General features: G+C 46.1%; 1 protein-coding gene across 1 annotated transcript in view; it reads left to right on the top strand.

Annotated features, from left to right (window-relative positions):
• Positions 1–15,249, top strand: part of STX8 (syntaxin 8) — a 110,502-nt gene extending 95,253 nt beyond the window's left edge. The window contains exon 8 of the mRNA XM_074922000.1: positions 14,230–15,249. Within this exon, the coding sequence (XP_074778101.1) occupies positions 14,230–14,297 (68 nt within the window). The 3' untranslated portion in view covers positions 14,298–15,249. The remainder of the gene's footprint in view (positions 1–14,229) is intronic.
• Positions 15,250–17,458: the final 2,209 nt, after the last annotated feature.

Below are 17,458 nucleotides of genomic sequence, written 5' to 3'. Positions count from 1 at the left end.
TTAACATCTAAATGATTTCAAGAATTCAACAAGGATTGAATTCCCTACTTCATCGGCCTGAAACTTGCACATTGCTACTGAACTATGTTATTTTATCAGCCTCCTGCTCTTCAGACTACATTTTCCAAAAACTTCTAAAAGTGATTATGCAAGTCAAACCTAATTTCTTATCACAGTTCTGTATTTATTGGCTCGGTTGTTTGTGAGGGATTGTTTCACCCACCCTGTTTCCCTTGGCATTTTTAGAAGGTTCTTATAGTTGTTAGCAGCTGTAAATGGTATTAATAAGTATTTGGTTGCTGGTTTCTGCAGTTTTGTATGCTGATTAGGTTAGATTGCCAAAGGTTGAGCAAGTTTCTAAAAGAAGGATTGTTCTTTGAATTGTGAAAACACTGTTCTCAACAAAAAAGCTATATCTGTGTCAAGAATTTTACATGCAGTCTGATACAATTCTTCAGAAACTAGGGCGAAACACTTTATTTGTTCAGATTAGTATTGACTTTAAAATCAATGAAGTATCATCTAAGCATCTTGTTACATGTTAAAAGAACCAGACTGAAGGGTGTCAAGGTTTTTCTCCTTTTTCTCAGCATTGTATCTGAGATGATAAGCAGTTGCCCACTTCATTGTTACCCTTTTGGGTTGTCCGTACAGTGCCGTTCTTCCTGAAGGAGTTTTAGTGGATTAGTAAATACCTTTCTCAGATTAGCACTACCTATTTGTGAAAACAAGCAGATCTTCTGGTTTGGTTTCATCTGTGGAGAAGGCAGTGTGTGTGCTCCCTGAACAGTTGTGCACCCTTAAAGGTTTTCAAGACTCAAGTTGACAAAGGCCTGAGCCACCTGATCTGAGTCTGGTCTTAAAGTCATAGAATATCTCAAGTTGGAAGGAACCCATAGGGATCATCGAGTCCAGCTCCCTAACTTGACCCTGCTTGGAGCAGTGAGTTGCACTAGAACCTGCCGGGGTCCCTTTCAGCCTGATGACTCCAGTTGTCTGTCTTAAGAGCCAGAACAACATCTCCTTGCTGTGGTCACCAGGTCTTGCTGTTGGATTCACCCAGATCACGTTCATGGGATGAGTCAACCAAAAATAAGTGCGGTTTCCTTACACAGACTCTCCTGTTTGCAACCTGCTGCAGGTGGAGAAGGGTTCAGTGAAGTGAGATTTATCCAAGAAAGAGAAGGTGATGCTAAGCAAAGCCTGTTGCTAACTGTATCCTGTGGAGCGGAGAGCTTACTGTCTGTGTGACAGCACTTGGCAGGTAATGAGCCACAAGCATGATCAAAACCGAGTTTGCCAACAAAGTTAGCTTCACTTCCCTCTGGGACTTCAAAAGTTATAAAAATAATCATCTCCCATCTTTATTAGGCTTGTGTTCAAGTGAAAGCTACAGCTTGTATTTTATCCAATACATGGGGCATCAGCCTGTGGCTGCTGAGCTGCCTGTAGTTTGTGGAGTGACTCGAGGGCAATTGCTGTAGCAGAGTTATGATGTGACCAGCAGATTTGTTCAGTGAGGTCAGATTTCCCAACAGACTCCCTTAATGTGGAAAGAAGGATTCGTGCCAGGGCCAACACTGTTGGGTTGGCTTGGGAGTCGCTTGGTCACCTTGTCCAGCCAAACCCCCTAACAGAGATTGATGCTTGGGAAACCCTTCTCATCATCCACTGCTGGACTGTGGAGCCAGGGGTTCTTGAATATGTGAAGACATTGATGATTAAGGCTGAGGAAGGCTGGTTGCATCCTGCACTTACCTGATCTTAGTTCTTGAACATGATTGCACTTGAACGTTTTTACTGGAGAAGCTCCTCAACTCAGCTAAGAACATTAATGATAAAATCCTGACTTATGCAGTAGCCTCCTCGTCATGTACGAGCTATTCTCTTAAGGTCTGTAGCAGATGGAGAGAGACAGAATGAGCGAAGCGGTGGGGAGAACAGTTCAGACTGTAAGTCCGTATAGATTGGAAAAACAAAAGTAGTGTTAGATGTGTGTAACTAGTTCAGACGTAGTATGTAATTAATCTTCATCTGTGGCTTTTAAAATCAGCAACAGACAGATTATCCCAGCTTTGAAACCCCTGTTTGTTCAGATATAATGCATATGCAGACAATTTTTTCTGAACTTCACCCCACCAAGCATCATCTTCCAGGTAGGTTTATGTCAAGTGAATTGAGGGGAGCGGCGCTGCACAGTGTGGCTCTAACCATCACGACAGCCCTGTTTTACAGGGTCCTCCCAGTAGTGTCATGTTTAAACTTGCCAGTCATTTAATTCTTGACTGTTTTGTGCCCATTTTTAATTTTTAAAAAGAAAAAAAAAACCTTGCTGCTTTTGAGCTGGAGTTTCTCATACTTAAGTCTGTGTAAAGATGATTTATGGTGCTAGTAGGGGCTCCACTGGAAATGCAAGATCTATTATGAAGTGGATTGAACAGCCCATGCTGAAATGTTTATTGCCGTCTTCAAAATAGAATACATCAGGGTTGATGGTGCCTGTCCAGGAAAGAGAGAGAGTGGAGTGGAGTGGGGCTAGTGGGGTATTTTTAGTATTCCAATAAAAGACAAGGCTTTTAAAGGAAATCACTTATTGCCATTTTGCAATCAAGAATGCAGGAGTGTTCCAGGGACTGCAAGAAATATGCTTCAAGAATGTCAGAGCCATAAGGAACTAATCATTAAATATTCTCTTGTTTCCACCCCCATTTCTTGCTCTGAGGAAGCCATTTAGAAGCTTTGCAATTTGTATGTAAATCTCAACCCTCCTGACCACGCGGTCAAGTATCCAAGGGACTTAGGAGCCAGCATCCCATTTTCAAAAGTTCTTACAATTCCTGTGCAAGCAGGGCACTTTTTAAAATAGAAGACACATGGACCAGACTTCAAGAACACTTAATCTGACCTTAAATGACTTGGTATGAACACTATATGCTTTTTTTTCTGCTTTAACTTTTTGTCCTTTATCAGTGCTTTGCCAGTGGAGTTCCTTTCGTGGGTTCAGATAGACCAGTAAAACTGTACTTTTGTTACTGCAGCTTACTCCACTCATTTGACTGAGCTGTGATTATTTTTATTTCATTTTTTTTTCATGTGCAACTTTAGTTGTTGATGTTTTAAACATTTTGGAAGTGTTCTGGGGCTGTAATATATCCATCTAACTAGGGAGTGAGTAATCCCAGCATTTGTTCGAGTGAAAAACAAAGGAAGAGGCAAAAGATAATACTTTCTCAAGTGATTTAAGAGCCCAATGGTACAATTTACTGATGCATCTAAGCAGAGCGAGTGGTTACCTGCTCCCTCTCCCCATGTTCCCATCTTTTTCCTTGTACTGGCACTGGTGTCCTGGTGAGGCAGTTCAGGGAGCTATAATGGTAGAAAACTGACCCTACCAAAAACAAAGACCGGGGTGTCAGGCTGATGGCAGATGGACGCGGGCAGATGTCCCCTTCTGTGCCAGGCCAGCAGAGCTGTCCTTTCATTTTATTATTTTTTTTTTCCCATTTGTTTTTACTGGAGAAAGTAGTGGAGGAACAACAGTCCCCTGCTGAGATCATCTGTCATGTCTTCTGCCTTTTCCCTGCTTGCTGCAGGTACCGGCTCCGGGGTACACTGCTGCCTGGTGCAGACTCTTTCTTTCAGGAAAACAATTTTGAGTTTGCCTGCTGGGCTGTGGCTTCTGCATCCCTCGCTAGAGTAGGGGCTGGTGAGTGCCACTGAGCTGGAGGAGGCGCTGGGACGTGCGTGTGAGGAGGAGCAGCAGCCATCAGGGCACTGCGGGAGGCAGCAAGCGCCCTGCCTCTGGGGTTTAACTCAACCTGGCCCTGGGTTGGTGTCTCCAGGTTGGTGTCTTCACGTGCCAGCGCTGCAGCGGGCTGGTGAATCTCCCAACATTTCTAACGCAGTAAGTCTCTAGTGACCTGTGACTTGTGCAGCTGAAGGACCACCTGATGGCAGGTAACCGTTGGGTTTTCTTAGGTCATTTGCAGCTTCACCTGACTCTCCTTCACACTCTCCAGCGCTCGGCTGTTCTCTCCACCATGGTTCATGAAGCTGTGGGCCATGCCAGACACTTCTGTTCTTCATTGCTTATCACCGTCAGCGGCATGGGGACGGTAACTTCTAGTAAGCTCTAAGCCCAGTTAAACCTGCGCTTTCTCACCCTTTCATGCTGATTTTTGCTGAGCTTATGCCAGAACAAAAGGGTTCAGGTGACACTTACAGCTTGGTTGAGCTCACCTGAGGTGAACCTTCTCTGAAAGACAAAGATTTGTAGAACCTTTGTGATCTTGTTTGAGCTTGTTTTGTTTCCTTTCTTCTGGGAAACCTTTAGTGCACATTGAGGTTTTTGAAACTTTCACAAGTCCCGTTCCAAGTTGTAACACAGTTGTTCAGAAATGCAGCACATTGCTTGACTGATCTTGTTTCTTGGCATCGCTTGTGTAAGGGAAAGGATGCTAGAGAGTTTGGAGAAGGGAAAATTGGAAAGTGTGCGTGCTTATTTAATAAAAAAAGGGGGGGGGGGGGGGAGAAAAATAAGCCACATGCAAAAAAATCCAGTAACCATGTCTGCCGATGACCTTTGGGGTTGGAAATAGTTTGATAATAGCAGTGTGGGGACGAGCAAGGAAAGTCTGTGAAGTCACTCTAGAAGAACAAAAGGAAAAAACATGAGAATATTTCCAGTTTCTGGGTTGCTGGGAGCTGGGTGATCTCTTGCTCAACTCTGGACATCTGTGCCTGGTGCTGCCCCAGCACACCCATCAGAAAAGGGCATCAGACAGAGGTGTCAGGTTTGAGTTGAAGTAAAAGAGACGGCATGTGGGAAAACACCAAAAGGTGACTCTCGAGGAGACATGCAGCCTTAAATTGTCAACTCTGGCTGGGCACGGGTGCAAGGTCCTGCACGCATTTACCCCAAAAGACAGATTGTGCTCTATAGGGGCTTTCTTTTAACCTCCCTTTACCATTCTTAACAAACTTAGAGAGAAGCTGCTGCAGAGTTATTATTTCTCATTAAAGACATTTGATCTTTCCTTTGGTATACCAGGGTGTATAAAGGGTCCAGTTAACGTCGGGTTTTTTGGAGTGGGAAGTAACTTGGATAAGCTGTTGCCTCTTACATTTGCTCTTTGTGCAGTGATGAGTTCAATAAATTATTTTATTATCAAGTATTTTTTGCAGAAAGGTATTATTCAGTATGTGTATAAATTGCTTTAAAGCTCCTCGGTTCAGTAATTCTATCTCAGTGGTACATCGAACCATTTCTCCTAGGTTGTCCTCTGTGAACTACCTTCTGCTATTTAAAGTAGATACAAATTTAGCTCAAAGTGTTCCCTTTACTGCAGACTTCTCTGAAAGTTAAAACTTGTGACAATTTAGTTCTTGCTGTGCTCTTGACTTGACTTTATATCCAAACAAATATCTTGCCTGTCTCTGAGCTTCACTTCTGGTGGATCAGAAGGTAAAATTATTTATATTTCTTAATTTCCTTAGGAAACCTTTCTGTCTTTCAACTGCCCTTCTTCTAGTCTGGTTCTAAGGTCAATGCAAGAGGTTAATGAACTGTGTAGATTTACGGACATACAGTCAAATGTGTATTATGCAGCATCTTGAACTGTTGGATTGAAACCTTCCAACCACTGCCAAAGGTAGGAGATTACCTCCACACAGACCAGCTGAGCATCGGGATGTTGAAACATGAGCAGCAGTTGAAGGCTGCGACCAAATTTGTTTGAGCTGTTCCTCTGACTGTTGTGGTTCATGTGAGGTTGGGTTTGTACAACGTATATTGCTTTTTGGAAAAAAAGTGGGATTTCTTTGCGATTGTGCTTGGAAGTAGTTCAATATACTATCTGGCGTGCATTTGTAATTTGAAAAATAGATTAAAAAAGAAGCAAATTGAAGCATAACAATAATGGATTAAGAGAAACACTTATCTCACTTCCTTTCATTCAGCCGGGCTGCGCATGTGGCTTGGGACCCAAACGCTCGGGATTATTTGATTGCTGAAGCAATAAACGTTTTGGATGTAAACTCATTCCATGCTGCTTCTGGGACTGAATCTGACATTTGTTTTCCGATACTGGTGGTTTTTATCTTGCTGGTTTTTAGCCACGCTTTGTTTGCCAGCAGGTCTTGCTGTCAGTAATGTAAGGTATCTTCATGCCCTGATCAAAGGCTTGATTAATAACAAACTCATCTGTGTGCCCAAGAGGGAAGCGTAGCTCCACCCTGACGCGACAGAAAAACGCAAAAATGCGATTTTTTAATATATGAAATAAAGTTGACTGAGGAATTAATGTGTATAAACAAAATCTCTACTTTTAATTCAGATAAATAATTTCTTCAGATTAATCTAGCTTTTCATGAATAGCTTCAAATGTGGAATAACTCAGAAGAGGTTTTTCATCTTACATAGGAATGACCTAGGTTTTTCTTTCTTCCAAATAAGGAATTAATAATGCAATAGTTGTTGTTTCCAAAGAGCTCAGCTTTTTTGAGAAGTGTCTTTTTTTTTTTCTTCTCTAGACCCAATGAAACACATGGGCGTTTGGAGCCTTTAATAACTGTTCGCTGAGCCTGTTCTTGATTTCTTTGAGAATTGCCAATGATTTTGATGTCAGAGTTGAGAGGTACAACTGTAGTGTTAAATTTCTCAAGTCAGACCAGTTGAAAAGGAAGGTCAAAAGCAATAACGTCCAGGTTCCTCTGGGCGGGCGGGGGCGTAGGATAATGTGCGATCGCAGCGTTTTACACAGACGTATCGCCCAAGAAAAAGTTTGGCTGTCACAAAACTAATAAAGAACAAGCCTCCAGAGAGATGGTTTCAATGATGCAGGTGTAGGAATTGGGGAGTGTATTTACATACAAGCCAGCTTAATAGCGTGGGATTTATGCTAAAGTGGTTCTTAATGCAATACAAATTGAATACCCCGTCTCGCTCGAAACGAGGAAAATGTTAGAAGGAAAGATTTTTTTATAGCTTTTGGGGGAGAAAGTGTTTGGCTTTTTTTAGGGAACGTAAAGGACAGCAAGATGGATTTCTTCGGGTGCTTGCCATGTTAAAGTAGTGCTTTAGGTATGTGTGTTGGATTCAGAGCCAGCCTTCCAAGTTGGTTCTCCGCTGCCTTGAAAATCAGGGGTTTGAACAGATTTGGGCAGGGTTTCTGCCATATATCTGGCAACACGGACTTAAAATTAGCTTACTGAAAAAGCAGATAAAGTTTGGGTTTTTTTTAAACTATGACATTAAAACAAGTCCTTAAAGCAAGCAGCCATGACTCTACAGCCTCTTTCGAAACTCCCATCTTTTCCCTGCTTCTCTCCTACCCTATAAAACAACTATTATGTGTTTATAAGTTAGCGCTCCGTGTCACTTATAAAAGAAGACTTATTCATAAACTTCTGGATAGACAGTTCTGTGGGAATATAACTTTCTTGGCATAAAACAAGCCACTTTTTCCAGATAATGTAATGCTATACCAGGCTCTTTAAAGTCATAGCATGCTCTTTATTATTATTTTATAATCTATAAAAGACACCAATGCTGAACCTTCACCGTTACTGAGAATGATACTATCCTCAAATCAGAAAAGATAGGGAAAGCAACACTCCCGTTCCCAGAAACAGTCACCAACAAGGTGTTGAGGGATGCTCGGGGCTCGTTGCAGGGCTCCTTTCCTCGTGCCTTCTCTCTGCAGGCAGTGAGCGCTGGGGCACATCTCATTGTTTGTGTGGGATTCGCCAGCTGCAACTTAGACGTTGCTGAAATGGACTTGGATGTAACCTTTCAGCTTTTGAAGTCAGGGCAGATGACTTGGACACGCACACACATGCACATGCCTTAGAAATTTTTTTTTAATCAGCTGAAATCAATATTTACTTCACCGTCCAGAAAGCAGCAAGCAGCCAATGCATGGCTGTGTTTGCTTTCTGAATACACTCAATACTCGGACAGAGCACTGAGCCCACAAAACCGTACAGCTCACCCACAGAACAGCCGCTTCCCAAATCTCAGGGCTTCCAGCTGACGCAGATTTGGGGGTGACAGATGGGGGTCACATTGGTCAAGTCCATGTCCGCAAGGCTGTGGCTGGCTCCCTGACTGGGAGGGTCTGCCCTGCTGCCAGAGCAGTCTGCTTCAAACCTGAAGGAGAAACCCCGTGAAAACAAGACATCAGTCCTTAGCATATGCTCATATTTACTTATACTATTTATAAGGACCATCCAATACTTTGTGCACTAATTATAGCAGCAGGAACTGGAAGAGATTTCCTTGCTCATTGAGTCCAGACCTCAGCTATCACAGGCAAATTCGCTCTGCACTTGCATTCATAAACCCTCCTGGCATGCTTTGAAAGCGTTTAGGATGTTCTCCCCGGTGACTGGGTATTTCCAGTGGCAGCCCACGCTGGGCTGATGCTCAGAGAGACAGCAGCGGGTGAGCATCTTGATGTGGATATCTTGTGTCCCTACTGATGGCCTTGGGGTTGAACAGAGTGTAGTAGAGTAGACGTGGTGCTCCACTGGAAGATGCCTCCAAGGCAGAAGGACAGATCAGTGTTGCCACTGGAGACCTTTAACGTGACCTGCGAAGCCCTGGGTGCATCAGCCGCTACCTGCTCCTTTCACATCCCTACCTTCAGTGGATGGGGCTGTGCTGGGGTGAGTGTAGGCATCACTCTTGAATGTCAAGGTTGTGGCTGGAGCACGTTGGTGACCACCTGCCTGCTGCACTGCTGGCCTGGGGTGCTGGGCAGCCTTGTGAAGCAACATCAAGTGCCAGCTCCTCGCACACAGGAGTGCCTGGCTGCCAGGGGCTGGCATCGCTTGTGCCGTTAAACAAGAGTATCCTCAGTCCCTGGAATATACCTTGCCAGTGTGCATTTATAAAAATGTAACCAGGATCTTGTTACTGGAGCAGGGGATGCCAAGGAGAAAGGTGCAACGGTCTCCTCTGGGGGGGCTTCCCTGTGTGAAGTTGTAACACGAGACACCTTGTAGGAACCTGCGTGCTCTAACTGATACAGCATTAAATCTCAGTGGCCACCACTCCGTGGCTACGGAGCGATTTTAATGGTAAATCAATAGTCTGATAGAAGCAGACCAGAAATCTTTTGACACTTATTCAAGAGGGACTTGTCAAAACACGATGTATTTATGACCAAGTTCCTGGCTGCTTGTTCAAAGGCACTTGAACCCCTGCCAGATCCTAAACACGCTCAGATTCCCAGGAGTTATATTCAGCACAATAAGTGGATATTTCACAGTAAATATTGCCCTGTCAGAAAGCTGGCATAAGCACCCATTTGACAAGCAACAATTGGCCGCTTTGTATGGGTGCTGCGAGGGCTCGTCTCTCCGTCGGCGGCGGGGCTTGTGAGCAGAAATTTCTGTTGGGCTCCAGCCGTCGTTAGCATTAGGAATTAAAAACGCTTTAAAGAAAACAGCAGATCGTTGAGTCTCAGCTGCCTCCATCTGAACAGTCAGCAGAAGGAATTGGAAAGTCTCGATGATTAATCACAAACACAAAAGCCGGCTGCTGGCTGACGGTAGGTATCCACTCTTCTCCGAGGAAACCAATTCATCAGTGTTATTTGTGATTCATAACAGTTATTTGAGGCAAATAGGCTTATTTAGTACATGGCACCCTGTAACTTCATGCAAACGCAAACCAGAAATGTTAATTATTCTCTGTCCTCTCTCAGCTCTGCAGCACGTCCAGGATTTCGGCAGCACAGCGTAGGCTGGGACACACGGGCAGCGCCTGCGGCGTGGGCTCCCTACGGAGAGGAGGGGGATGCTCCCGAGGGCAGGGATGTGCTGTGTGATGGCCTGCACGCTGCTCAGCGTGAGTGGCTCTAAGCCACGTCTGGGGTCTCTGCGATGGGAAAACAGCAAAGGTTGGGACGAAGAGAGGGAAATGAGATGATTTATTGGAGTTGTCGTCTATGTGACTGGTGTTTGTCATCGCCGAGGGGGGCTGGCAGTGCACCAGAGAGCGTGGACTTTAAGTGGGGTCTAATGAGAACTTACACCCTCGAGTTACACAATCCTGACTGCGCAGGGGTAGTTACTATCTGGCTGAACAGGCACAAGGCAATAGGAGTCCTCAGCCATCACCTGTATTTACACAGCTCATTAACCCCCTGGAAACTGAGGTAGAAACTGAGGCTGGGGAGTCTTCTTCTAGATGCCCAGACTCCTTCGGGCAGATTCAGACCCGGAGGAATTATTTGCATTTCCATGTGAACCCCATCTGGGAAGCTGTTCCCGTAGAAGTAACTTGGGGCTCTGGGAAGAGGGTCCAAGATGAACCCCAATCCAGTGACGCTGAAAGCTGATAAATCCTGGGAAGAGGGATTAGATTTGGGGTTTGGAGAAGGGCTGCCCCAGGTGACCCCAGAAAGGTGGGCTGTAGTATGAACCCCAGATCCTCTGGTCTCACGGCTGGACAGATAGCAGGTGAGGCAGGCTGGAGAGCAATCTTAACCTAGTGATAAATTACGTATGTTGTACCTTTTCTTTCCATCTTATATCTGAAAATTTGATCTTAACTGGCTTTTTTGGAAGAGGCTTTGCTGGGTTTGGAGTACTGAACCCCACTGCTGCCCCAGGAGCGGCGTCAGGATCGGGGAGCTGAGCGGCGGCTCTGGGGACTGAGGTTGGGACCCGGCGAAGCAGCGGGAGTGCCGGCACTGGCGGGGGCAGCGGGGGGGCCCCGTGTCCTGCAGCCCTGCCCCGAAACATGGCCTGAGCTGAGAACCTGCCCTCTGCGTGGCTGCACCTGAGCTGAGAACCTGCCCTCTGCGTGGCTGCACTGCTCCTCCGAGCTGGAGCAGCAGCACTGGCTCAGGCTCTTTAGTAGACGGAGCTTCAGGAGCATTGCACTTTCTCCAACCTGCCTTAATTAATCGCTCCGTAATTGCATAGACTTCTGCTTGCACTTTCCACCTTTCCCTGAGAAATGCATTTCAAATTTGTATTCCTGTCACTGTTTTCTTTTGTTCAGGAATCTTTTATTTTGTCTTCTTTGACTTCTGTTTACTTTGTTAGTGGCTTTGATTCCTGAACTTCTCTTTGAGGAGTTCTTGTCAAGGGGAATATTTATATCTCATAGGACTTAAGCAAAAAAAGGCAAAGCAGGCAGGGAATCTAGAATGCATAATTACTGTCAGATCCTATCCACAGTTTTTGTTAGGAAAGCATGTTGTACTCTGTGAAACACCCAGGTTTAAAAGCTTCAGATCCTTCTAATCTGCTATTCTGTAGTATAGGGGGGAAAAATGTGCATAACATCTGGTCTCTATCATGCAAGAGGTACTTTGAAATTTGTGTGCTATTGCCAATTTATGTTCGTCCTATTCTTTTTGTGCATATCGCACGGATCAGATAAGCCTTTAATACTGGTGGATTGCTGATTTATATTGCATTGACACGTGCCATCACTGCTTCTCTGTCTCTCACATGGGGAGTAAGTACTTGACCACTGCTTTTGGAAACTGAAAAGTGGCTCCAGGTTTTTAATGCCAGTCTCTTTCCAGGAATAAAACAAAGTTTATTTTGTTGTGCTGTCCCGTTCTCGTTGCCCTGAATGTCCTCTGAAGTTTCCTATTCATTCTGCTAGTGCCCATTAGCAATACTTTATTAGTCCCCCACCTTCCCCTGTCCGTGCTGTGTAATAATTCTGGTTTTATGTGCAATTTTTCTTGGGAGTTGTCAAAGAATAATTACGCCCCATTAACTCTACTTTGTATCATTACTAATTCACACCTATAGAGTATTTTCCAAGCAACTGATCTCGGTTGTCTCTTAATTGCTGAAGTCCATAAACTGTGTTACACTGAAACTGTGCTAAGGATTTGCACCCCCTAAAACTTTTCCCTCCAGTGCAAAACATAACAGAGAATCTGAATGCAGCAGTTTTATCAGATCTTGTTTCTTCTCAATTTAAGCAAATTATTTGCTTCTGGCTCTGTTGAAGACCTCAAAGTGTATATGAAGATGTAAAAAGCGAGAGATTAGAAACACAGTAAAAGTATAGATCGCGTTCCCAATGTATTAATCTAACAGTTTGTGTTGCTGGGTGATGCTGAGTGATTGGCTGAGGTTGAGAATGGAACGATATCCCTGTCTCAGCCTTTCTGGTAGGTTGGAGCAAGTAGCCTGTGTATAGTGTGAGATTCAGCTGGGTCAAATACTTGTGGACTCACATGGATAGACACTGACCTGGAATGAGGATCTGGAGCTAGGCTAGGCTCTGTGGGAGCCCAGTGGCAGGAGCATCCTCCCTATGCTCCCGGGGGACTTCACCTGCGAGGGAGTGGGCGCTGGCGAGCGCTGCTGGGACGGGGCTGGGTGCAAGCAGGGTGGTTGTCAGCTGGAAAGGCGGCGTTGGGCAGCGTGGTCCCGGTGCCTTCTGGTGTCAGAGCCAAACCTGAGCCCTTGCTAGGGTTGCAAAGAGAGCAGCAGGAACAGACAGATGCATTTTTACTAGTTTATTCCCGTTTGATGTGAATAATAAGCGGTTTCATCCAGGTTTAGCCTGAAGCTCTAAAAAAATCACCCCCAAACCATCTACTCCAAAGGATGCAGTAACTACACACCATGCAGCTCACAGGACTTGTCCCTGCCTACCCAAAGAGCTTGTCCCCACACCCCACCGCGGGGCTGAGTCCTGCCGCAGCCCTTGGGCATCCCGGGTGGAGCCTATGGAGCCGTCTCCCTCTGCAGTCAGCTGTTCCTACAAGGAAAAGAAAGGCTCAATATTGAGACCTGTGTGAGCCAGTGCAGTCGAGCACAGCTCAAGCTCACTTCAGATAACAAATTGTTTCAGCTGAGCATAAAAGAAAAAAATACTGTTGGTGGCAACTCTTATTTCCCTGGAAAAAAAAAATCCTGGACCTCTGGCAGAGAAACAGTTTCTGCACAGAAAACATGACACTATTTACAAAAAGCAATGTCTAATATCCTTTTCCAGCTTGGAAAGAAGAGTTTATTTTAATACATCCTTTCTTAATTGCCATGAGCTGGACTTGTAAATATTGTAAGTGGTTGAGTAATAGTCATCTGTGAGAGGACCAAATGAAGGGACATTTTTTCCGCTGTCAGAGCCCTAACATATTCCCACAGCTCAGGCAGGGGGATAGCACAGAGCAGATACTAAACAAAAACAAAAGCCTCCTAATTAAAAGATCCTTTAACCCCAGGGATGCCTGTGTGCGTGATGCCAAGTGCCTGAAGCGGGCAGTGGTCCAGCCGGCTCTGTGAGGAGTTCAGGTGTTGGGGCTGCTCAGGGAGGTGATGGGGTGGACTGCAGGGATCTAGTCCATTTTCAGTAAAATATTTCTTCCTCTCCTCTAAGAACAGGGAGAAAAAGTGGAGAGTTCCCCCTAAGGAGGGGGGAACTAAGAAGAATTAGTTCCCTCTAGAAGGCATCTGACAGCTGTGCTGCCTTATCACTATCGTTCAGTCGAGAGAGAGAAAATCTGCTTTGCTGGTTTTCTGGATCAGTCTTCAAAACGATCCATAACTTTTACTTTTTTAACACCATCCTTCTTCAGAGCAGCATGGTGTGCCTGACCTAAAAAGTAGTTGTGAGGTTTTGTAAGATCATATTAGTCATTAACTCTGCATAGCAACGGGTACGGTTCTGGGGCAGGATGGAGCACACGGAGCTGCACGATTGGGCAGAGCACTGTTAGGCTCTTTAATGCTGCTTGATCTTCATTTTCCCAACTTGGGTACATACACGAAAGCCCTGCTTCTGCTCTGCAAATGGTTTTGTCTGAAAGCAGGAGCAGTTCGTATTGGAAACAATTTCCTGATGCAATTTGGATTTCCTTCTGAATAATCCTTTGCCCCAGTGGGATGGTACGGAGGGATTCTAGAAAAGCTTAACTGGCCTTGCCATGAGTTAAACATATCCCTTAATCTTTGCAAGGCAGATGTTTTAAGTAAGAAGATACCCTTCAGGCACTGTTAAAAAAAATTAATTTGAAGGGTCATGAAGAGAAAGAACTGCTCTACCAATGTGGAGTTCGAGTCCACATCTCTGTTCAGGTCATCGGCGTGCAGGGATCTGGCGAGGGCCTTGCACGGGGTGAGCAGCGGGGGAAATCAGTCTCAGCTGGGAGGAGGAGCAGGACTCAGAGGAAGAATTTAATTGCAAAAGACCAATTGTAAAAGATGAAGGCAGCAACCTTAACGTCGTTTCATCTTTTCCAGGAATGCTGGTGGTGATTGTGTTGCTGCTGATTGCGATTGCTGTGGTCGCTGTCTGGCCAACACACTAACGGGGATCTGGGGCCCGTCGGAGCTGCTGCTCGACAGCTGAGCGCGGAGGACTCGGAGCAGAGACCGACTTTGTGCAAAGACCTTCTGTGTTTTAAATAAACTCAACAGTATTAGAATGAAGCTGTGTCCGGCAGACATCCGCTCTTCCTTCGGTGCACAGCTGAAGAGCGCTGCGTGATTTGAAGGGTTGGAACTTGAAAAGGACTCTCTTCCCACCTTCCTTTGGCATTCGGGAGGCTGCAGCTGGCTGCACAAGAGAAGAAACGTCTCGGCATCCACGTCTGAGCATGCGCTAGTGTCGGGGTGCTGCCTGCCTGGGGTGCTGCCTGCCTGGGGTGCTGCCGCTTCGGCTGGGCCCTCAGACATCCCGAGGGCTTTAAAATACTAAAATAAAGGTGTGGTTTGGGAGTACAGCAGTGGCGCTCCTTTCCTTCCTGATACTTTCCTTCGGAATGAAAATGCTTACTTTTCTCGAGGAATAGAGTTTTGGGGAGCGACTGCATCGGCCGCTCGCAGGATGGGAAGCGAGAGCACGCGGAGCCCTGCGAGGAGCCGCTGACGAGTCAGCCCCAGGCCCTTGGGGGGGAGTTATCGGTGTTGATCTCCCCAGGTAGAAAAATGAACAGCAGCAGGTCTCAAACCAGGTGTGTAAGCTGGGAAGGCCTGGCCCCGTGGTGCCCGTGAGGGAGGTTGCTCCCCACGAGCTCTGCCAGCTGACCGCGGGAGACGCGCTGGCACTGATGTACTAATCTCAGCAAACGAGCTCTGCCTCTTTCTTTTATAACTTTTCACACGCTGTTAAAACTGAGAGGAAGGATTACCTATTTCAAAACTAATGAAAAAGAAGTATTGAATGTTCGCTTCTGGCCAAGAAAATCATTATTTTGTTATATGTGCCAGTTTGATTTCAGAATTGATAGAGCAAGCAATAAATATTGAATAAAACCTGATCCATTTGTATACAATTTATCTGCCTGGGCTTTTATTGTTTCTTACCATCTTGTGTTGTGTGTGAACAGTTTTTCCAACGCTTCCATTTCTGAAGAGCCGATACAGAGAAGGAAAAAAACGATTCCTGTCAGACTTCATGTGTGTCATGACATACATTTCCTGGTGGATCCACAAGACTTCCCAGCCCTGGGCTGGTCCTCACCTGCAGTGGTGGAGCCTTTCACAGCTCTCAGCTGGCTCTTGGCACTTGTTTCCCTCTGTGCCTTCTTGTTTGCTTTTCGTTGTAGAGATGCTTTATCTTCAGAGGAGGGGAGGGAAGAAAAAAGATTGTTTTATGTTCTTGTGGTTTTCAAGAGGACACAACAGGTTTTTAATTAGTTTATTGCTTGATCTCAGATTAGAAATGGAGCTTTAAGGAAGGCTGCTGCAGCTGGAAACAAATAACGGGTGACTTTGGAGATATGTTCAGAACTTGTGCTTTCTTGCAGTTCTGTGGAGGGACCAACACTGGGAACTCCTGGAGTTGTTTCTCAGCAGCAGCCTGTGCCCGAGCCCTGCCATGGGATTTCACTCAGGGCTCCACTGCAGCGCCGTGGATCTTTGGTGACAGCAGGAGAATAACACATGGTTTATTGAGATGAGACTATGGACTTGAGTTTCTAATTAAAACTGTCGTTTACGAAGGGAATTAAGGTTTTGTTTGAATTCCCAGGATGTGCAGGATAGATGTGTAATTCATCCTGATCAACGTGACATAGTGACTTTGTTCTGACAGAGGCTTTAAAAAGATGTTTTCTGACCTGTTGGGTCCTCAAACACATTTTTTCTGTTAGTGCCCAGGAAAGGTAGAAACGCGAGGCTTTGCTCTGCTGAAATCTCTAACAAAAGGGTTCTCAGACTTGCCCTTTAGGTAACATTTAATGTGTTGTGTGGGTGAGGAGTTTTATTAAAAAGAAGTGGATTTGGCAGCGTTCTGCTGTGTTGTGGAAAGCTCTTCTGTCTCCCTGCCCCACCAAAGAAAAAGGAAGGTTAAAATATCAGAACTGCTGGGTTTTGGCTCTGAGCGAGAGGGGTTGGAGAGCCCAGCTTGCTGAGGGGGGGCAGTGCAGTTTCCCCATGCTGCTGGCTGCTCAGATTTTCAGGCACGGGGCAAAGGATGCTCAAGCTGCCCATTGAATCTGTGCCATGGGGCTGCTGGAGTCACTGCCGTGGCTTCTCCAAGCAAAGCTCTTCCCTCTTCCCCTGGAATGTTCCTGGAGAGGCTTCACCTTCCTGTGCATCTCCATGTCTCTCAGAGGACGTGCTCAGGAGTTCAGCTGCTTCCAGTTGTTATTTCATCAAAAACACAAGTGCTGGGGTAAGGCCTGGTATGTGTTAGAGGCCCTTACATGTCCAAGTGCCCTTGATAAGAAGTCCCTAGCTCCTACGTGAGGATAAAGATGATCTTGAAAGGCTGCTGGGCCTTTATTTTCACATGCCTTTATTTCTGGAGGTTGGGTGTGGGCTTGGCACTGAGCTGGGCACAGTGGGCGGCTGCTCTCCCGCTGCCTGGTGGGACCGGGCTGAGAGCAAACGCTCCTTCCCCAGGAGTCCTTCCCCAATTTTCAGAGCCATCGTGGCTTCTTTGGACAACCAGCTGCCTGCCAGGAGGACGTGGAGCCAGAGCAATCTGGGAAACCCATTTGCTTCTCCGTGGAGCCACAGGTGACAGCCCTGGAGCAGAGGTGGTGGCACTTGTGACCCATTTGTCTCCGCAATAAAGATCTGAGATTTCTGACCTCTGAGATGTTTTCAAATTCATAAATTACGAGGGACGCTAAAGGCCTGGGTCAGGCAGGCTGACCCCTCAGCAGTTTGCAGGACCTTTTGCCTGTATTTTTCTCTCTGGAAGTGTTTTGCTGCCTCACTTTCCCTTCACACGCACACACACACACACACACACACACACCCCCTGCCTCCTTTCTAGCCCTTGGCTGCAAGTGCCGCTGGAGATGGGTGATGGAGCCTGGACCCCGGCCATGGATGGGACAGCGCTGGCAAGCAGCCTGTGGGTGGGGCAGAAAATGGGTCTGGAGTGGGTTTGGCAGCTGCCCTGACCCCAGGCTCTGGCTGTCCCCCATCCCCATGCTTGTCCACTCCCCTGTGCGGGGTCCCGTGGGTTTCAGCTTGCCCTTGGCTCTGTCCCACTGCAGGGCACAGTCTCCTCTGG

The sequence above is a fragment of the Athene noctua genome, chromosome 18 (assembly GCF_965140245.1).
Source record: "Athene noctua chromosome 18, bAthNoc1.hap1.1, whole genome shotgun sequence".
In the NCBI taxonomy this organism is placed as follows: Eukaryota; Metazoa; Chordata; class Aves; order Strigiformes; family Strigidae; genus Athene; species Athene noctua.
Note: the sequence above shows the minus strand (reverse complement) of the source record. Positions and strands in the feature narration are given on the sequence as shown.